We start from the raw sequence: 22243 nt of genomic DNA, 5'->3' as shown, positions 1-22243 counted from the left end.
GAGGGGTAACTTTTTCACCCAGATGATGGTGTGTATATGGAATGAGGTGCCACACAAAGCAATTGAGAGAGATACTATAATCCCATCATTGTATAAAAAGCTCTTGAATAGGTCCATGGAGAGGAGGGGTTTTGGGGGGGAAATTGGCTGAATGCAGGAAATTGGGACTAGCTAAGTGAACAAACATGGTCAGCATTGACCAGTTGGACTGAAAAGCCTATATGGGTAATAGTCTCTCACGGTTAATTGTGGATGCCCAGTGTCTGTGGTCTGTTGGTAAATTTGAAACCAAGTGGCCCTAGCCTTGTTAAGGTCCAACAATGAATGCATTTCATGGTCATTTTTAGGCTGTGTTATTTTTAGATGTAGGAGGAACCAAAACTTGCTTTTGAAAATTCTAAAAATAAAAATTAATGTTTAAAATTTGATTAAATAAAAAATGAGTTATAGAAATACACATTTGAGATCAAGGAGCACATTTTCCTGATCAATTTGTCTTGATGTACAAGACCAGAAGCCTATAAGGGCTTCTTGCTAATCTATTTAGTTGTTGGTAAAAGCTTTTAGAATAACTCACTTGGAAGCAAATGAAGGGCCACTTCTATTCTTGTTTTGGTTCCATAGTAAGAAAATGTAGACTTTCAAAAAAATGAAGGCTTCATCAAGGGAACTAATTTCATCAAGCATGTACCTTGCAAGTACCAATAAAATGGAATGGCAGTTTGTTCAAATTTGTAAGGCAAAAGATCTCCAATTGAATGTTTTCCTTCATTTCCAAGTGAGCCTCAAAATTGATAAGTCAATATTCCTGTATTTGACTGGTAGGACATTATTACAGGAGCAAATGCTGCTGCCGAGCACAATTTCCAGATTCTAATGGACAGAATATGCAGCAAAAATCAAATGGGGCGGGATCACTAATTGCTAAGAAGATACTATAGCCAAATAACAACACTTCACATGTTGGAGTAGGTCAATCTTGACATCAATATCATGGATTTGAATCCTTTCTGGATGCACGAGAGACAAGTCTCTTGAATAATTCCACAGACTGGCTTCAAAACTATTTGCAGTTTATTCTCTGATTGCTGATGCTTCCCAAACCACCATCTTGAGCCTCTGAAATGCTGAGGGGCTGCCGAATTGCCTGGTCAACAGCTGTTGTTGTTTGATGGGCACTGGATCTTCACTAATATAATGTACATGCTGGCGAACTGAATAACCTGTTTGGACCTCCCCTTGATGGACTATTGTGTGTGCTTAACAACCACCCACCATCTGGTGGCAGAGTTCAAACAATTTGGCTGTACAATTCATTATACTACTTCTTGCCCCCAATTTAGCCAGAAACCGCAGCTGTCTTAACAACATATGGTAAATGAATATACATTACCTAGATTATAATTAGTAGCAAGTCTGCTTTATGTAAAATCCTAAAGTAAACTAGCATCTAATTATTTCTCAAAAGTTCTTGGATGCTATGACTGCCAGAAGATGCTTGTATGTAGTTTTATTTTGTACTTTGTTTGCAGCAGGTGAGGGAAGGTGGAAATATTTAGAATACAAAGAATAGAAAAAGCATTTTCTATATTTGTATGCATCTGCTTTTATTTAAACCAGCTATTTTTTAGTGGGAATGAACTATTGGATCAACTTTAGGGTTTTCAACACTTTTGGGTCACAAAGGGTTACAGCTGGATGAAATAATGAACTTTGCCTGCAGCTGTCTTCCTGTTTTTTAAAATAGTGAATTGCTGTTCACCATTGATAACAGTAACAGTGGGAAATAGTTAAGTTAAAGTCTGTCCCGAGCCTTATAGGCTCCTCAGGCTGGTGCTTATGCCGGTTTTCATGGCGACTGAGATGGTCAATGTCCCCAGATAGGACGCCAGTCTATCACGAGGTTAACCCCCAGCATTTTGCCGGTACCCATTTTCAGCTGGGTGGACTGGAGCAATGTGTGGTTAAGTGCCTTGCTGAAGGAAACAACACACTGCCTTGGCTGTGGCTCAAACTCACATCCTATAGATCGCCTTAACCAACGCCTTAACCACTTGACCACACACCACACAGTGGGAAATAGTACAAAGCCTTTTCCTCTTCATAGTACCACTACTTATCAGTAACTGCATACACCATTCATAAGGCATTTGGGGAAACATTGCAATAACACAGCATGGCTTAGTAATTTTCTAGGTTCATTCAAGTTTTTCCAAAAAAAAAGCCAGGAAGGAGGTCATCATATTTATTTAACTCCTTTTGAATAGGCTTTGCTTATCGGTTACTACTGAATTTACAAGAGCTTACAATTGGTTTTCCTAGTTTAGGGATGGAGAAAATTAATGAAGGTCACTTCTGATGGTCTTGCAGGAAGAGGGACATCCATAAACATCAAGTTCTAATGTAGCCAGTCTGACCATTAGTGTAACATTATCTTCGGGCCTGATGTGAATGGTGATCACTTGTAGTGTAGCATTTCCATTCTAAACGTAATGTCTAATTTGTTTTTATTTCAGAATGGTGAATAAGTGAGTTCTAAATACAGACTTGTAGTTGGTCTTATTCAATTTACCACTCTGAGCAATTGTAGATGTAACATTTATACTTGGGAATGAGCAAAATATTTCTCGGAACAACTGAACTATTTCCCTCCATTGAAGATTATCTATTTATTTGTATCAAATCATTTGAAAGTTCAACTATTTTGGTTCTTTAATCACCTTAAAACTTCAGATTGCTATTTGTGTTGGGTAATTACATGTAATTTACGGATTTAACACCAGGGCAGTGAGCAATTCTCTAAACATGGAACGGACCTCTGCTACTTTAGCTGCTTTGAGATTTCATCCATCATAAGTTTAATGGTGGGAGTGTTTGGTTGCATAGATATCCAGCTCTGTTTAGAATATTTGAATATATTAGAATAAACCAGTCATTGCCCATATAGCAAAACCGGGGTGATCAGAATTGGGTTTAATACCACTGGCATATCTTGAAGTTTGATGCTATGCAACAGAAGTACATTGCAATACACAATAATAAAAACTAAATCATAGTAAGAAGTATAGGTTTTTTTTTAAAAAAACTTAAAAAGAGGGGAAAAAATAGTGAGGTTCCTGGGTTCAATGTCCATTCGGGAATTTCAGGAATCTGATGACTGAGGGGAAGAAGCTGTTCCTGAATCGTTGTGTGTGTCTTCAGGCTTCTGTACCTTCTCCCTGATGGTGGTAATGAGAAGAGGGCTTGAGCTGTTGAGTGGTAAATGATGATTTCTGAAACTGGGGAGGCAAGAAATATACTTGGCAATACTTTATTACGTTCTCTACCGAAATTGTATAGTATTTCAAGCACTTTCTGCAACACATGCTGAAAGTATTATTGTGGGATGATCTGTGAGAAGAAAAAGTAATAAATTGGTCAAAAGAGTGAATGCATTTGTTTAAAAGTCTTTTTGAATAGAAATGTGACCATGTTTTCTTAGCTTTGCAGTAAGATTAAAGTGCTGATTGCTAATTAAGTGCAATTGATACAAGGACATTAGACAAATAGCAGAAATGTGATGCAATTCAAGTATCCAATGCTGGTGGTATGAGCTGGTCTTCAAACAGCTTTTGTACAAATCAAAATGCTAGACTGGTCAGTATTAATTTCAAATGTGGTATGGGATGCCTTTACATTTCAGTTGGCTGTTGGCAGCTTTTTGTCTTTGTCAATTTTTCCTTTGTCCTTCTGCTCTTTATCTTTCTGAACTTGATTTGATATGAAATTTTCTGAATTATTTTTGTTTTGTATCCTGGGGGAAAAATACTTCTCCAGGCCTTAAATTCCTTTATCTGTTTTAGATGTTTTACTGCAGAAAGAGGGTATTAAAATAAAACTGACAAAATAAACTAAAATAGTTCCCGCTATTACAATCCCAGTTTAACTTCAGACCGCACCCTTGTTATGTGTACAGTATGAAAATAACTAAAACAAGATGTACAGAACCAATATGGTAGTGGCCAATCTAAAAAGAACAATACAAACAATGTTAGAATCCCACCAACCCAGTACCTTATACACAACATCAAAAACATGAATAAATACGTCTCACCTCAACTAAGAGATATACTTGTGTTTGGAACACATATGCTTAACTTCTAAACACACGTAGGCTAGACCTTGAAATGAGTTCTCCTTGCTCACACTATGTGAACATAGAAACATAGAAAATAGGTGCAGGAGTAGGCCATTCGGCCCTTTGAGCCTGCACCGCCATTCAGTATGATCATGGCTGATCATCCAACTCAGAACCCATTCACGTTACTCTGTTACATTCGCTTTCGGTCATGAAACAATAAAGAAAGATAAATAAACTTTTACAATGTCTTGTAGTTGAATTACCAAAAAAAAACTAACCTGGTAGGCCGATTAAGGAACTTCGTAATCATGCTATCCAGCGCTGATCAATTTACTCGCAAAAATCTAAAGCATCCACATGTAAAACAAGTCAAGTTACCAATATTCTGGATTTATAAACAAGTATAAATGAATTTACATGGATTTTGTCAAATATTATTCACCTTTCTTCACCAAACCTGGGAAAAGCATTCAAACGTTGTCCTTTCTAGAACATGGCAGCTCTTCATTCTACTCCACCCATCCAAATGATGTCATCGTTTTCTCTTAAAAGCACAGACAGCTATTTTAGCATTACCAAGGTGAATATATAAGGGCACTTTAACAATAATAAAAAGATATTCAATGGTCACCTAGTTACATTTATTTCTTTCAGAATCAGGTTTAATATCACTAGCATATGTCATGAAATTTGTTGCTTTGCAGCAGCAATACATGGTAATACACAATAAAAACTACAAAATACAGTATGTGTGTGTGTATTATAAAATCCACACACCTCCCACCACATATACCCCACTACACCACCCACACCCCACGCAAAAAGTAGTGTGATCATGTTCATATATTCAATGTCCATTCAGAAATCTGATGGAGGGGATGAAGCTAATCCTGAAACATTGAATGTTAGTGTTTTTTCCAGTCCAGTGCTATTCGTATTATCAATAATATTGTTGTCCCATTTCCCTCACCGCATCATTCTTGGTTCAAGCACAACAACTGAAGCCTGTTCAATATTTTACGTAAAATATTTAAAGTCGAGTCTATTTAAAAATACATTGAAATCTGAAAATTGCATTTAGTTTTGTATTTTCTGATCTTTCACAACTTTACACATTAGCCATTTATTTAGCTGTAATCCTTTATCTATGTGCTGTGAATCCTCGTTCTTCACATTCTCTGCCTTATCCCTTTTCTCAAAACTGCAGACTTCCTCCCCTCTCTTCTATATATGGACTTGAAAACTATCACCATCGTACAATCAATTTTACAACACAGTTAGTTGTTGCCATTTCCCTAAGTTACTAAGTCCATTACTCATTTAATAGATGGAAACTGTGAGCAAAATGTCACTCATGAGCAAGAAACTAGTTGTAACTCAGTAATCACCTGCTTATCTTTTGATCTGAGTTTTGCAGTGGTTTCAAAAGCTTCCACACAAGACGAACTTGACTATCTGGAAGTGTTCATTTAGTTTAGCTCAAACCTGACAAACTCTTCCTTTTGTTTCCACTCCCCACCCCTGCCAGGACCTATATCCAGTGTACTTGTAAATCGCTTTGGTTGTCGCCCTGTTATGATGGTAGGAGGCTTTTTTGCATCGGCGGGTATGATATTGGCATCACTGTGCACCAGCATTATTCAAATCTACTTAACAGTTGGAGTTATTACTGGTAAGGAATTGTTAAAGCCAAAACAACTTTATTTTAAAGCGAAGTATATGAATATTGGAAGCCTAATATGGGGAATATGAGAAATTGGCAGATCTATAGAGAATTAATGAAGTAGAATTAATGTGATATTTTGCAAGTTCTTCAGTGATATGAAATGTTGATTGGCATACTGTCCATTACTTTGATAAACGCTAATTTTTTTTTTACCTTATTGGAAGATAAGTGAGCCATTCAGCTCAAAAACTCAGTCATTTGAGTCACCTGCACCAGTATGTGTATGCAGAGATATAATGGAAAAACTTGTGGCAGCTTCACAGGCCCATAACAAACTATATATTCCCACAATCCTGATTGAGAAGTAGCAGAACCTGGTGATGCACCATCAATAACTCACTCTGAGATGTAAGAAATGAGATATTGGCTTTTATTGACTGGAAGAATGAACAACACTACATCCTGGAGAATGAGGCCGGGCTCATTGTTTTAAATGAGCTCATTGTTTTACGTGGTCTTGCCTGATGGGCGGGAGGACACGGTCTCTGTCCGCGACCTGGCGCGCGCAGGAGCAGCAAGACCACTACCCCGTACACTCCACGGTAACTATGAACCCTGTACCCGAGGTGACACCGTGCACACCGTGCCCCACACAGACTCCTCACGACGCTCATGTACCAGGCATCTCGTACGCGTGAGGGATGCGTTTTAAAAAGAGTCCCCAGGTGGCGAAGTTTCTTACGAGTATATTTACAGGTTGTCTATCAGGTGGTTGAATCTGTCGCTGCGATCTACGTAGCTCCGGCTGCGATTGCACAGGTGCCGGAGGTGGTGATTGCACAGGAGACGGAGGTTGTGCTGGTTCTGGCCTAACTGGAGGTGTCAGGGATCCCTCACGCGTACGAGATGCCTGGTACATGAGCGTCGTGAGGAGTCTGTGTGGGGCACGGTGTGCACGGTGTCACCTCGGGTACAGGGTTCATAGTTACCGTGGAGTGTACGGGGTAGTGGTCTTGCTGCTCCTGCGCGCGCCAGGTCGCGGACAGAGACCGTGTCCTCCCGCCCATCAGGCAAGACCACGTAGGCATACTGGGGGTTAGCATGCAGAAGGTGAACCTTCTCTACCAGCGGGGAGTACTTATTGCTCCTCACATGTTCGGAGCAGCACTGGCCCCGGGGACGTCAGCCAAACTGGTAGGGTGGTCCCAGTGACAGACTTCCTGGGAAAAGAGAATAGGCGTTCGTGAGGGGTGGCATTGGTGGACGTACATAACAGGGAGCGGATAGAGTGGAGTGCCTCAGGGAGGACCTCCTGCCATCGAGAGACCGGCAACCCTTTTGACTTAAGGGCTAAAAGTGTGGCCTTCCACACTGTGGCATTCTCCCTCTCCACCTGTCCATTCCCCCGGGGATTGTAACTCGTGGTTCGACTAGTAGCAATGCCCCTAGCTAGCAGGTACCGGCGCAGCTCGTCACTCATAAAGGAGGACCCTCTATCACTGTGGATATAGCAGGGATATCCGAACAGAGTGAAGAGCTGGCGCAGGGCTTTTATGACGGACGTGGTAGTGGTGTCAGGGCAGGGAATGGCAAAGGGGAATCGCGAGTACTCGTCAATAATATTGAGAAAATAGACATTGCGGTCGGTGGAGGGAAGGGGGCCCTTAAAGTCAACACTCAGTCGCTCAAAAGGGCGGGTGGCCTTGACAAGTTGCGCCGTGTCAGGACGGTAGAAGTGCGGTTTGCACTCAGCGCAGATTTGGCAGTCCCTGGTCATCGTCCTGATGTCCTCCAGGGAGTACGGCAGGTTCCGGGCTTCAACGAAATGGTAAAATCGGGTGACCCCTGGATGGCAAAGATGTGCATGAAGGGTGTATAGCTGGTCGAGCTGTGCACTAGCACACGTTCCCCGGGATAGGGCATCAGGGGGCTCATTGAGTCTGCCAGGCCAGTACAGGATATCATAATTGTAGGTGGAGAGTTCTATTCTCCTCCGCAAAATTTTATCATTTTTGATTTTGCCCCGCTGTTGGTTGCTGAACATGAATGCAACCGAGCGCTGGTCGATCAGCAAGGTGAACCTTTTGCCGGCGAGATAGTGCCTCCAGTGCCTAATAGCTTCCACTATGGCCTGGGCTTCTTTCTCCACCGCGGAGTGCTGAAGTTCAGAGCCTTGAAGGGTACGAGAAATGAATGCTACTGGCCTGCCTTCCTGATTGAGGGTAGCGGCAAGCGCGAAATCGGAGGCGTCACTCTCTACTTGGAAGGGAATGGTCTTGTCCACCGCATGCATCGTTGCTTTGATAATGTCCCCTTTAATGCAGCTGAAGGCCGCGCAGGCCTCAGCAGAGAGGGGAAATGTGGTAGACTTGACCAGGGGGCGGGCCTTGTCTGCATAATGGGGGACCCATTGGGCGTAATAGGAAAAGAACCCAGGCACCGTCGGAGGGCTTTGAGAGTGGTGGGAAGAGGGAGTTCTAACAGGGGGCGCATATGGTCGGGGTCAGGGCCAATGACCCCATTTTCCACGAGATACCCAAGGATAGCGAGTCGGGTGGTTCTGAACACACACTTGTCCCTGTTATAAGTAAGGTTCAAAGCTTCGGCCACTTGGAAAAATCGTTGGAGGTTGGCGTCGTGATCCGACCAGTCGCGACCACAGATGGTGATGTTATCTAGATAGGGAAATGTGGCCTTCAGGTTGTACTGGTCCACCATCCAGTCCATTTCCCTCTGGAAGACTGAGACACCATTGGTGACACCAAATGGGACGCGCAGGAAGTGATAGAGCCTGCCGCCTGCCTCAAAGGCGGTGTAGGGGCAGTCCTCCAGACGGATGGGGAGCTGGTGATAAGCGGAATTCAGATCTATGGTCGAGTACACCTTGTACTGAGCTATCTGGTTGACCATATCCGCGATGCGGGGTGGGGGTACGTGTCAAGCTGCGTGAACCTATTGATGGTCTGACTATAGTCCACAACCATCCTATTTTTCTGCCCGGTCCGAACAACAACCACCTGGGACCGCCAAGGGCTTGTGCTTGGCTCAATGATCCCCTCCCCGAGCAGCCGCTGCACCTCTGACTGAATGAAGGCCCTGTCCCCTGCGCTGTACCTCCTGCTTTTAGTCGCCACCGGTTTACAGTCGGGGGTCAGGTTGGCGAACAGCGATGGGGGAGGGATCTTGAGGGTGGAGAGGCTGCAAGTAGTGTCAGTAGCACAGCTATCGGCATGGTGCTGGATGGGACGTGTGGTTCGGTGTGTATGTGTGTGCGGTAACGGGGTATATGGCGAAGTCCCACCAAACTGAGGATTCCTGACAGTGAGCGGTGGGAGGGGCCCGTCATATGCCATAGTCACACTTTCGAGATGGCTCTGGAAGTCCAGCCCCAATAGCACAGGTGCGCACAGTCGAGGCATGACCAGTAGCACAAAGTTCCGATATTCTGTGCCCTGCACCATCAATGTCGCTACACAACCCACCCGGATGTCTGTGGAATACGACCCAGAAGCCAAGGTGATCCTGTGACTTACCGGCCGTGTCACGAGTCCACAGCGTTGCACTGTGTCCGGGTCAATAAAACTCTCAGTGCTGCCCATGTCAAACAGGCAGCTAGTCCTGTGTCCTTCCACCAGGATGTCCATCATTGACCTTGCGAGCTGGTGCGGAGCGCTTTGGTCGAGGGTTACGGTGGCCAGAGTTGAAATGCCATCTTGGTGCCCGGTAAACACCGGCGAGTTGGGGGCGGGGCATGGTGACGCCGGCAAAGATGGCTGCCCACATCCGGGCATGCAAGATGGCGGCCCCCACGTCTCACACGGGTAGATAGGGGCGGGGCATGGTGACGCCGGCAAAGATGGCCGCCCACATCCGGGCATGGAAGATGGCGGCCCTCACGTCTCAAACGCAGTGCTGCTCGACCCTGCGCGCGGTTTAGACTTACAGGCTCTGGCGAAATGGCCCGGTTTTCCGCAGCTGGAGCAGGTTGCTTCTCGAGCTGGGCAACGGTTTCGAGGATGTTTCTCAAGCCCACAGAAATAACACAGCTTTCGCTTGGTCGGGTTCGGGGAGTGCGTGGAACTGCAACTGGCAGCGGCGTTGGCGAATTCGCTCACGGGAACCGGTGGCGACGGGGTCGGAGGTGTCCACGGAACCGGCGGAGAATCGCGTGGCTGGACAGCATCAGCGTTGTGCAGAGCAGCCTCCAGCGTGTCGGCCGTCTCGATCGCCGAGCGTAAGGTATGATCAGCATTTTCCAGCAGCCGCTGGCACACATACACTGACCTAATTCCGGTCACAAAGGCATCTCGTACCAAGAGTTCCGCATGCTGTTCCGCCGTGAGCGTTTTGCAGTCACAAGTCCGCACGAGTGCCTGTAGAGCTCGGAGAAATTCGGCGGATGACTCCGCAGGGCGCTGTCTGCGCGTGGCCAAGCGATGTCTGGCGTAGACGCCGTTCACCGGCCGCAGGTACTGTCTTTTGAGGGCGTCAAGCGCACCTTCGTAGGTCGAGAGGTCCCTGATGAATGAATAAACTTTTGGGGCGACTCTCGAGAGGAGAATTCTGTGCCTAACAGTGGGGTCAGTTGCACGAGCCTCCTCCAAGTATGATTGGAAGCATGCAAGCCAGAGTTCAAAGGCAAGAGCTGCTTCAGGGTCTTGGGGGTCCAAATCCAATCTTTCCGGACGTAAAACGGTTTCCATGTTTTAACTTCCAGTCAATAAAATTGATGCACCATCAATAACTCACTCTGAGACGTAAGAAGCGAGATATCGGCTTTTATTGACTGGAAGAATGAACAACACTACATCCTGGAGAATGAGGCCGGGCTCAGGCCTCAATCGCCTTTATACAGGGATCTGTGGGAGGAGCCACAGGAGCAGACCAGACAGGTATATGTAGTTCACCACACCTGGGCCTCTGTACCTCCCTCTGCAATTGGGTCCTCGACTTCCTAACCGGAAGACTGCAATCTGTGCACATTGATAACACAATTAATGAAACCTGTAACACATGTTATTGAGCTCCCAAAACCTATACCACAAAATGCAGAGGTGCCCTTGGCTTGTCAGAGATGTATTGATATGCTTATGGCCATGTTGTGATGCCAGGGGCATTGAGTGGAATACTCCCAATCTTGGTGGGCCTGTATAAACTGATCTGTCAAAATACGTTCAGGTTTACCCCTCTTATCTATGACAACAGTCTTTTCTCCCCCATTCCAAAATGCGGAGTTGGCCATTGTAAGGGTACCTAAGGGGATGTTGGTGTGAGTCATGGCGGAGGAAAACAAAAAAGGCGGAATGTAGGTCAACAGGTACCCAAGGGTGCTGATGGGAGGTAGGAATAGGTGAAAAGGAATTAAATTTATTGAGATATTGACCAGGCGGTCGTGGCATCAGGAGTCAATTCACCCGGCAGTCGTAACGGCTGCCTGTATACCAACTCGGCCATGGATGACTACAGGTCCTCCTTTGGAGCAGTTCTGAACCCCAGCAGGACCCGTGGGAGGTGATCACGCCAACACTCATCAGTCAGAGCAGCTTTTAAGGAGCGGTGAAGCCGCTCGTGTAGGCCATTGGACTAGCTGATACGCCATGATGTCACATAGCCTAACGCTGAGGTTCTAGGCCATCGCAGCCTACGTGTCTGAAATGAATTGGGGGTCGCAGTCAGAGGAAATATCAGATGGGGTGCCAAACTGAGCAGCCCAGGTGCTGATGAACATCCAAGCCATGTCTGTGGCCATTATCGATGCTAGAATGATGACCTCTGGCCACCTGGTGGTATAGTCCAATGGTAAGAAGGTGTGTGTCACTATGGAAGAAGGAAGTGGGCCAACAAGGTTCACATTGATGTGGTCAAACTGTCACTTAGGAGCCTCAGAAGATGCCAATGGTGCCTGAGCATGATGGTTAATTGTTGCCTGCTGGCACTCCTCACAAGCTGCACTCCAATCACACATATATGCTCTGTCTGAGGCTTTGCCAAACAAACTGTAGTGCAACAAGGTTCTGGCCCAGATGCAAGAGGCCAAGTATGGAGTCGTAAACAGTCATTCTCCGGTTTGCGGCACAATGAGGCAAAGACATCGCACAAGGGGAAAAATCCCAGCTGCCCCGGACTTAATGTCAGCCAACAACGGGCCCATGACTGCTGTTCGATAAGCCCAGACCTCTGGGTCAATAACTTGGCTGCCTTGCTGGCATGATCGATGGAGGCTTCAGTGGAGACCGGCAGAGGCAATCAGCCATGGCATTATTTTTTCCCCTTGATATGTTGTATTTCCGATGTGAACTCTGATATGTAGGTCAGGTAGTGCAGACCAAGGGTCTAATATTTTGGCCATTGTGTGTACGAAAGGTTTGTGGTCAACAAATGCTGTGAAATGGTGACCCTCTAGAAGGAAATGAAAATGGCAGACAGCCAAATAGAGACCGAAAAGCTCACAGTCAAACGTGTTGTACTTCCTTTTGGGGGAACGGAGCTGCCGACTGAAGAAGCCGAGCAGTTGCCACAAGCCCCTGTCCAGCTGTTCGTGCACAGGCCCCATAGCGAATCCTGAGGCGTCAGTTATAATGGCTATGGGTGCACTGGGGAGTGTGTGCTCCAGTAGGGTCACATTAGAAAGGGCTCTCTTGGTATCTTCAGTTGCCCTGGTCATGTCATGTCTGCTGAGCAGTCAAGCACTTGTATTGCCTTTAAGCACACCGTCCGGGGGGACATAAGTTCTGCAGCTCGGGGAATGAAGTGGTAATAGAAATTCACCATGCCCAGAAGCTCCTGTAGTTTTTAGTAGTGCAGGGAAGGGGTTCGCACCTTCTGCGAAGATGCGATGATCGAGAAAGCCGATGGTTAACAACCCCAAACTGTCACTTAACAGGGTTAGTAATCGACTAGTGTTGGCTTAATGTGTGTGGAGATGAGATGCGTGTTCAGATTTTAGATGCACAGGCAACAAGTATGTCATCCAAGTAAATAGAAAATCTGAGTATTTTAATACAGGGTCCATCAGCCATGGGGAAGTCTGTGCTGCAATTTTCAGCCCAAACAGTGTATGCAGAAACTCAAAAATCAAATGGGGTTATCACAGCTATTTTGGAAATGTCCTCTGAGCACTCCGGCACCTGACTGACTTGGGAAAAAATTAACTTTCCGGCTAAATGTGCCAAAAAGTCTTGAATGTGTGGGACCAGGTAATGTTTGGGGGTGCTGGCCTCATTAAGGTGTGGGTAACCACCATGTAGCTGGTAATCACCATCGCACTTGGGGACCGTATGGAGAGGTGAAGTCCAGGGGCTGTTTGATTGGTCTTTCGGTGTTGGCAAACTCTGCCTGGGTCCAGTCTGCGTGTGTGAGCATAGACTGACAGGCCATTTGTGGGACTGTGGTGCTGGACCCCAGGCTTTGCAACTGTGGGCTTGGAGAGATTTGGGAATCATCCAGCAGGCAAATAAATTCACATGCGGTGGTGCATGTGCTTGACTCTCATTGTGGGGAACTTACTGGAGGAGCAAGATAATGACCCCAAAGCCCTTGACATTGGCAAACTGGCAGTTCTCAAGATCGACTAACAATTGCTGGGCACACAGGAAATCTGTAGTGGGCAGAGGTCTAGCCACTTTATCCAGGACAAAGTCACAAATGCAATATCGGCCACTTGCAGTGGAGCATCGCCCATCGTGTTCTGTAAGTCTGGATCTTGCCACCATTGAGGACCTCCAGCGAGGTTTCATCGCTCTTTGCCTTTTCATCAGTAGGCCATGCTGACATCACACTAACTTGAGCACTCGAGTCATACAGGAAATGTTGCCCTGAAAGGGTGTCTGTGATGAACAGTAGATGACCCTGGCAGCTGGAACCCATGGTGTTCACTGACGTCCCGATGTGTTGCCACTGTCGAAGCTGCAATTTGGTTGGCATTTCTTAGCATTCCTACCAAAATGAGCATGGGAAAAGCATAGGGTTTGTGTCGTCTGTTTCACAGCCATGGGTGTCCTCGTGTTGGGGGCTTTGCTGACCGGGCTAATTTGAGGCAGAGAAAGGAGGAAGAAAGATGTACCACTGCCTATTGAGTACAGACTATCAGCCATCTTAGCAAGCTCCCTATAGTCTGTCTTAGGTGCATTAGTGAGGGCTCTATGAACTAGATCAGGCATTTGCTGCATGAAGTTCTTTTAAAGAAAAACGAGGAGGTTTCCCAGGAGAGACAGCATATGGTCCAGTAGCTCTGCAGGCTTACCATTGCCAAGACTGGGCAAGGAGAGCAATTGTTTGATGCGCTCAGACTCAGATAGTCCAAAAGTCTGTGAAAGGTGAGTTTTCAGCAATCGGTATTTATTGTGTTCATGAGTGTTCAAGCAGACTCCACACTCTCGCTGCTGTGGGATTGCTGAGTGATGCTGCCACATAGAAATATTTGGTGTTCCCGGTGGAGATTTCTCACAGAGCGAACTAGGCCTCAGCTTGTACGAACCAAGTGATGCCATTTTGCTCTCATAACTCGGGCAGTTTCAAAGCGACTGCATTGGCTGCCATTTTCAATAACTCCAGAATCGTCCTAGGGTATTGGGGTCACCAGTATAGGAATCTGCAAATAAAATGAAGTGTTTTATGTTTAACAAAACCCATAACACTCTTTCTTGAACTCCAAAACCTACACTACAAAGGTGGGTGCTAAAAACCTTTTGCATAATAACATCATCACATCAGACCAGCCTCTTGAGGTGAAATCCCAACTCAATGTCAGTGTTTGTGAATTGTGTTACCCTACAATACTTCTATAGTCAACTAAATTCTAGTCGTCTTTCCACTTGCCAGTATCCAACGAAAGGACCTTAGCAGATAAAATAGGGTTTGAATTTCTGGTTTAATGTGTCTGCGTTTATGCATATATTTTTTGGAATTAATTTGATTTTAATTAATTTGTGAATAATCCCTCTTAACTGAACAAAGCACTTTGTTTTATCCCTAGGTCTGGGACTAGCTTTGAACTTCCAACCATCACTTATTATGATAAACCGCTACTTTGACAAGCGGCGACCTTTAGCAAATGGCTTAACTGCGGCTGGGAGTCCTGTGTTCTTGTGTGGCCTCTCTCCATTAGGCCAGATCCTATCCAAGCACTATGGGTGGCGAGGCGGGTTCCTCATTGTTGGGGGTCTGCTGTTGAACTGCTGTGCGTGTGCGGCCCTGATGAGACCACTGAAAGCAAGTACGAAAGGAAAAGCAAAGTTAGAAGGAGGAAAGGACACACAGGTGGAGAATGCAAAGAAGAAGAAACCGAAGCTGCTGGATTTCTCAGTTTTTAAGGATCGCGGTTTTGTGGTCTATACGATAGCAGCTTCTGTCATGGTCTTTGGACTCTTTGTTCCTCCTGTTTTCGTAGTAAACTATGCAAAAGACTTGGGAGTACCAGATACCGATGCTGCTTTCTTGTTGTCCATCCTGGGTTTTGTTGATATTTTTGCCCGACCTCTTTGTGGTGTTATTGCTGGACTGAAGTCCATCCGGCCTCGATGTGTGTATTTATTCGGCTTTGCTATGATTTTCAATGGGATTACAGATCTCGGTGGCTCTTTTGCTAATGATTATGCTGGACTGACTGTCTTCTGCATTTTCTTTGGAATGTCCTATGGAATGGTGGGAGCTCTGCAGTTCGAAGTCTTGATGGCAGTTGTTGGAACCCAGAAGTTCTCCAGTGCTCTTGGCCTGGTATTGTTGGTTGAAGCCATGGCTGTCTTGGTAGGCCCACCAGGAGCTGGTAAGTGTGTTTATTCACCAATAATATTCAACTAGGGAACAACGGTGGAGGGTATGAACAAAATAAGTTGAATGCCATAAATATGGAAAAGAGGCACAACTTAGTTTTCAGTTGTATATTTCACCAGACCTATTAAGATCAGGAATGGAGTCCCTGTGGCATAAGGAGAAGTGATGATATCTACTCTGTCTCGTCATTTAGATCTATACACATGGACACACTTTATAAGTACCAGAAATGAATTTGGGACAAAAAAATATGGGCTTGTTTCTCCAATATTTCCCTTTCTCTGCAAGTTGGATTGGGATCTGAAGGCTTCCTTCTGATTGGTTAAGTGATTTTCTTGCCATTGGCAGGTTATAGAAGATTTGGTTCGGAATGTTGTTTTTCCTTCTGTTGTTTACATGATTTGTCTTTTCCCTCTTTCTCCGTGCATATTTGGGGGGGGGGGTGGCCTTTTTTTAAATTGGGTTCTTTCGGGTTCCTTGCTCTGCAACTGCCTGTAAGCAAACAAAACTCAAGGTAGTATAATTTATACATTCTTTGATAATAAATGTACTTTGATTCTTTGCAGCAGGGAGGGAAGGAGTACATTTTTAAAATTGTAAATTGTAGAGCACAGTTTGGGAGTTCCTGGTATTGCAATCTTAATATGTGCTTTAGCTGAACAGAGAAATGTTTCTTAATGTTGCCCTTTACTTGCATGAATGTTAGTTTACATGTGATATACTGATCTTTTCTTTTGTATTTGCCTGTATAGGGAAGTTGTTGGACTATACGAAAGCTTACAAGTACGTTTTTTACTTGGCTGGTTCTGAAGTGGTCCTCTCTGCCCTAATAATGGTTATTGGAAACATTTTCTGCATAAGTGGGAAAAAGAAATCATTTGATATTGTGCAAACGGAAAACGTAGAGGAAGGGGCGAAGCAACAGGAACAGGGACCAGGGGCAGTGGAATCCGTGGAGGTGGAGCAGTTCTTAAAAAATGAGACCGGAGAAAATGGTGAAATTTTACCAACACCTGAAACGAGTGTATGAAACTTGGAGGAAGAAGCTATGTTTACAGAGATCAGAGAAATGAGTTTGTATATTTATTTAGAAATGTGAGTTGAGTAGGTAACAAACACGTATTGTTGGGTAGGTTATTTAATTGTGCAGAATATTTTTGTGACATTTGTTTTAAATTGCTGCCTTGCATTTGTCATTGTGTGTCTTTCAGAAATGTAACAGTATTTTTCATAAGTTAAGAGATGCTTTAAAAGCATTTTGGAGGTGTGGAGGATGAAAATATCAAACCAATAGAACTGATTTCCTCAAAAGTGGGAGAAGAAATAGATGTACAACTTAAACCATGCTAATAGTATTGGTGACAACAGTACTCCACTTCACTGTGGGGGGCAAAAAACAGAGGCCAATTTATGTGGCAGAATCAACTTGTGGACCAGCATAAGTTAAGTATTCCTAGAGAAAGCAGAAAGGAACCAGATGAAAACTTGGCTTTGTCTGGAGTACTAACAGTGTTTTTTATTGTCAACTAAGTAGCCAAGATGTGCTAGTATATAGCGAACTTTCAAGGCAATAGCATAATGTTAGAACCTTTTTAAAGCCCCTTGTTGTTAATATTGGCTTGTTACCATTGAAAAATATTCTTGCTCTGATTCATACAGATTAATATTTACACTGTGCAGAAACATGAGACTGATAATGATTAAAGCTTCCAATAATTCTGCTACTGTATTTTCCATTTTTTTTTACTAGATTAGGAGTGTCTGACTAAATATTTGCTTTGTGAAACCTGGAATAAAAATTTCTATCCATGTTGACATTGAACATTGGTTAATTGACAGAGGGAGCACAAAGCAAAGTTTAATTTTTTTTGGAACTGGGTGATTGGAACTGCGTCCGTGGCAGCACGGTGCATTAGTCCGGCTTTAATGTAAGATACCCACTTAAGAAACACTCCTTTTAAGGACATAGCCACATTTACAGAGAAGTCGACTGCTTTTTAACTGTAGACCAGCATGGGTTGTGGGTATATTGATACTAGTAGGAGCATCCTCTGCAACATTATCCATACATGATCTTTCCCACGAGCATTTCAAATTCCTAAATTGCAAGAATAAAATCTAAAACTGAGAAACTAGCCTGTTGGTGGTTATTGCAAAGCCCCTATTCCTTAAAATTCTTAGTGATAGCGGAATCTGTACTTCTGATTTGGAAGTCCCAAACCACTATTGCCGTTCTTAAATGTAAGATTTCATTTTCAATACATTCATGGAGGTGTGAAAACAAATACCTTAACCCCACCAAGGTATTCTTGGGACTTCATTTTGAAAGAGCGAGTAATGTAAACGAGGAATTAATTCAACTGCCAAACAGGTATTAGAACACGGTTGTTTTGATTCACAAAATTGAATGCACTCATGATACTGAAAATCTGCCTGTAAGACTTGACACATTTTTTAAACGGCCTGTTTTAGTTCAGTAAAATGCATTCTGACACAAAGGTATAATAAATGGAGTTAATGTAAAATATTTGCATTTCATTTTTGTTGATGTTTTATGACTGGTCCAGCAACTCAATTCACTCTAACGTGAAATTCATGTAATCGGTTCAAATTCCATAGATAAACTCTTAATGCAGTAAAACTAGAGAAATTTAATGAAGTTAAAATTAGTTTTAAGATGGGGTTGAAGAAAGGCCCATGGCTATTCTCAATTGATGCCTCTCTATATTAAATGTCCATTCTATTCCTTGCACTTAAGCAGATTATCCCTTGTTTATATTTAAATTTGTGATTGTAGCAGCGCAACCTATTAGTCATGTGGCCTTAGTCCAAACAGTTCTATGTTGAATCAGCCCTTCAAATACTTTTCTATACAATGAAGTTCCAAGTTGTCCAGTGACTTGTGCTGCTATTTTAAAACCCCGAACAATTTTAAATGTACAGGCTGTACAGAAGATGGTGTATTAGATCCTTCAGTTAATGCAGCCATATTTAAAAAGAAGCTCGTTCCGTTCTCGTGTATGTCTTAGTTTGAGAAAGCACATTGTGTTCATTGTTAGTATTATCAAGACTCTTGGATCTTTTGCAATATTGCAGGTAATATTCTCAGAATTAGAGTGGTAGCCAGGTTATTCAGTGTCTGGCTGTGCAATAGCAGTCATCACAAGATGTTGCCTGATCGCTCTGTGCTTGCTTTGCCACCATTACTGAGTACAAGCTGATACTACATTGTTTGAGCTCTGCCTCAACCAGCAGTGAGATCATTGAAATTTGACCTTCTGGTTTAAAGACGTGTTGGGGATTAGTCAGTAACTTCACTGGTATGTATGTTACATATATGTTACATATGAAGGATGAATTGAAGAGGGTTGATGTGAAGCTTCATCATTGGCACTTAATTGTCATTTAGTCTACATTTTAAATCTAATCTTTAATTCTAAAATGCATCTATTCTTTCATAAATAATTTTTAAGCTGTTGTTGATCAATATTTCAAGGTTAATATTAAAACTGTAAGCAATCTCACATTTCTAATTTTGTTCTCTAGATCTTGGTAAGAGACTCAAGCCCCCAAATGGCAGAAATCTTAAAATGCCTTGTCCTCCACACCAGGGGGACTTTGTGCAGTTGGAATGGTGTCCTGGTGAGAGGGGGAGAGCTACAACTGCTTTCCCCTCTGCTGCAACAGATCAGTAAGCACCACTTTAATCCATAAATTTCCCTTGGCAAGGCCAGGAGGAATGGATTGTTCCTCTGGGCTATAGCAAAATCCCATATTTCTTCCTAAATCTCTTTTCTCCCCACTTGTCCAGAAGGTGACAACTGGTCAAGAGGTACCTACTGGAAAATGCTTGAAATCTTGTGCCTGTTTAGGGTGGCTAGCTGATAAAATGTCTGTTCGGCCAAAAATAAAATCAATCACTCCATCTCAATGTTTGGTTAAACTTTGCTAGAATTCAACTGTGCCAGAAATATGGCTGTACTTTTAAATCGCTGAGGAAGATTATCACAATATGACTACTCCATCTTAGGGAAGCTGAGTGTAACATGTCCATAGTTTAAATAAGTTTAGCAGTCATGCTTAAAATTTACATACCGGTAATTAAGTAGTAGCAAACAGGAGATGACAGATTAACAATTAAGGCAACAGGCAGAACCAAGCAGATGGTCTCGTCTGTTGGGGTGATGATGGGGCTCAGTAACTCTTGCTGGGTAGTTAAAATCTTGGAATGTTATTGATGCACCATCAATAACTCTCGGAGATGGGAGGTGAACGATAGGCTTTTATTAGCAGCAAAAGGGAGCCCGGCATCTCGGAGACTGAGGGAGGAGCAGTGCCTCCAATCACCTTTATACAGGGGTCTGTGGGAGGAGCCACAGGAGCAGTCAGCAGAGGGGCATGTCCAGACAGGTACACATAAGTTACCACAGTTATATGCAGCTGGATAATGTAAAAAGTGCTGGAGGAATTTAGTGGATTGATCATCTCTCAGGGTTAGTGTTAGGCCTATTTTTCTATTCCATTGAAGTTGATAATAAAAGGCATCAAAAGACTGTTTCATCCCCTCTCCAAAAAGAGCGTTCTCCCCAACAGCGTCAACTGCTGTGTCAGGGCATTTTGGTTTATGTACTGCATAAATCATGGAGTGAGTTTTCTTTAACACATTACAGAGCACATTAGTAAATAGATACCGACCAACTTGTTTCTTAAGGCACCACAGTCAAGATCTCTGGGCTGGCTTCTTCCCAGAAGCTTGTTTGGAGCAGAAATAGTATGTTTATTTATGCATGTACAGTACGTCATAAAACCAACTAAACTCAGCAATAGAGAAGTATGTTAGCAGCTTTTAGATTGTGGTCTCCTCGAATTGTTGTTCTCGCTGAAGATAGCATAATCGACTAATCTCAAGTGGGGTTTTGCAATATTTGTGTTTTTGAAAGATGGGTGGGATTTGGGCATTTCAGCTTTGAACAGCTGAAGGAAACTTTGTAAGAGAAGGGAAAATGAAATGAAAGTTAGTGGTCTGGTTTCATCTCAGAACATTCAGTTGGCTTCATTTTAAATGGATAGATATGATTTAACATTGGCAATTGCCCCATTAATTCAGCAATAATCACTTAGAAGTTAACCCTAGCTATCTGCTGATCAGCTAGGGGGTAAACTTAGAAAGGTTTAAAAATAAAACCAATAACCCCCTTTGTTGATCTTCGTACTGTGACCACTGTGCAACATGTAACTCTGCACATTACCCATTTATGGTCAAATATACTTTTGGTAATTGTTGCTTGGATTTCTAGATGCTAAATGAATCTATAGTGCTATAAACTCTAAATAAATCGAGCATCTTCAGGATGGCCATGTGATTTTTTTTGTATATAGGGATTAGAGGAGAGGAAACCATAGTTGGGCATTCAGTGGAATATTTCTTCTGTCATCTTTGTTCTTGCATCAAGAATTTTGCCCCATAAATGATGACTAAAGGAAACATCCCTTTGGTTTCCTCAGTAACTGTGCAGTTGCAAGCCTTGTATTCATTCTACTAATCCATCATTAACTGTAAACATTATATCGCTTAGGGTAGCTTTTTATCCCTAGTTTAAAAGTATTTGCAGATGTAGGAATTCACATATTAATGTTTATATATATATATATGGGACAATGGAAAACATAGATGTTTACAAAAGATTGTGGCTTTTAGTGGCTCAAAGCAACGCCTTAAATGCCGAAGAGTTTGATTATTGGGTTTTTGCATTATAGTCTGTTTTTATGATGTATTGTTTCACCATGTTGTGAGTAATTTAGCATAGATATTGGCAGCCTTTATAAACTTGACTATAAGTAACTAACCAAATATTTCAAAATTGTCTGTAAACTTTGTACTTCCTGTATGTTATTTTGTCCGATTGTCATTTGTTCCAGCTGGAAGATTCAGAATCTTAGTTTTTATCATATATATTTTCATGGTTAAAACTTGAGAATAATTTGCTATTTTTACTTCAAACAGTTTATAATTTTAATTAGATCACAAGTAGTCACTGCTTCAAACAGCAGTTTGATTGTGTCACTGTGGTAACTCCATCCCAGGCCTTTTTTATCAGTTGACCAATAAATGAAAAGGCCACATGAATTGTAGAAGTGCAAGCTGGGATTGGCAATTACGATGAACTAATACATATGTAAATGAAAATAAAGGACAACTTTTTTTCTAAATTTCTTAACACTTTATCTTATTCATGAACTTACCCGAATGATTCTGCAGCAAATATGGAATGCTGCATACACTGTCCTGGAATTTTTCAAACCAATGAAATGGTTTTTGGATATGATTATCATAACTGTAAAATCTAGAACTTAAGAATCTTCAGTGTGAGATCAAGTAGTGGCGTTGCTGTCCAGCAGTTATATATGGCTGACTACAGTTGGAAGCAGTGCTAATGATAATGTATTGTTTATATTGCAACTTCCTTCTATCACAAAGATTTGATTATTATTGAGATACCACTGTTATGTTTGGATTTATTATCTTTGCTAAAGTACTTAAGTTTGAAATGCCTTTGGGGTTCTTTGTAGTTGCATAAACATGATAGATATATTAAACCACATTTTTTCAATTTTTTTCATATATCTAGGATGAAGCACTGGGTACACTATACTATTCTAATAGGTTGATGGCACAGAGCCTAAAA

At 42.9% G+C, this 22243-nt stretch overlaps 1 protein-coding gene across 1 annotated transcript in view; it reads left to right on the top strand.

Moving 5' to 3' along the window:
- Positions 1 to 18082, top strand: part of LOC140714654 (monocarboxylate transporter 4-like) — a 46154-nt gene extending 28072 nt beyond the window's left edge. The window contains exons 4-6 of the mRNA XM_073026078.1: positions 5649 to 5792; positions 14761 to 15549; positions 16310 to 18082. Coding sequence (XP_072882179.1) covers positions 5649 to 5792; positions 14761 to 15549; positions 16310 to 16587 — 1211 coding nt within the window. The 3' untranslated portion in view covers positions 16588 to 18082. The remainder of the gene's footprint in view (positions 1 to 5648; positions 5793 to 14760; positions 15550 to 16309) is intronic.
- Positions 18083 to 22243: the final 4161 nt, after the last annotated feature.

The sequence above is a fragment of the Hemitrygon akajei genome, chromosome 22 (assembly GCF_048418815.1).
Source record: "Hemitrygon akajei chromosome 22, sHemAka1.3, whole genome shotgun sequence".
NCBI classification, from domain to species: domain Eukaryota; kingdom Metazoa; phylum Chordata; class Chondrichthyes; order Myliobatiformes; family Dasyatidae; genus Hemitrygon; species Hemitrygon akajei.
Note: the sequence above shows the minus strand (reverse complement) of the source record. Positions and strands in the feature narration are given on the sequence as shown.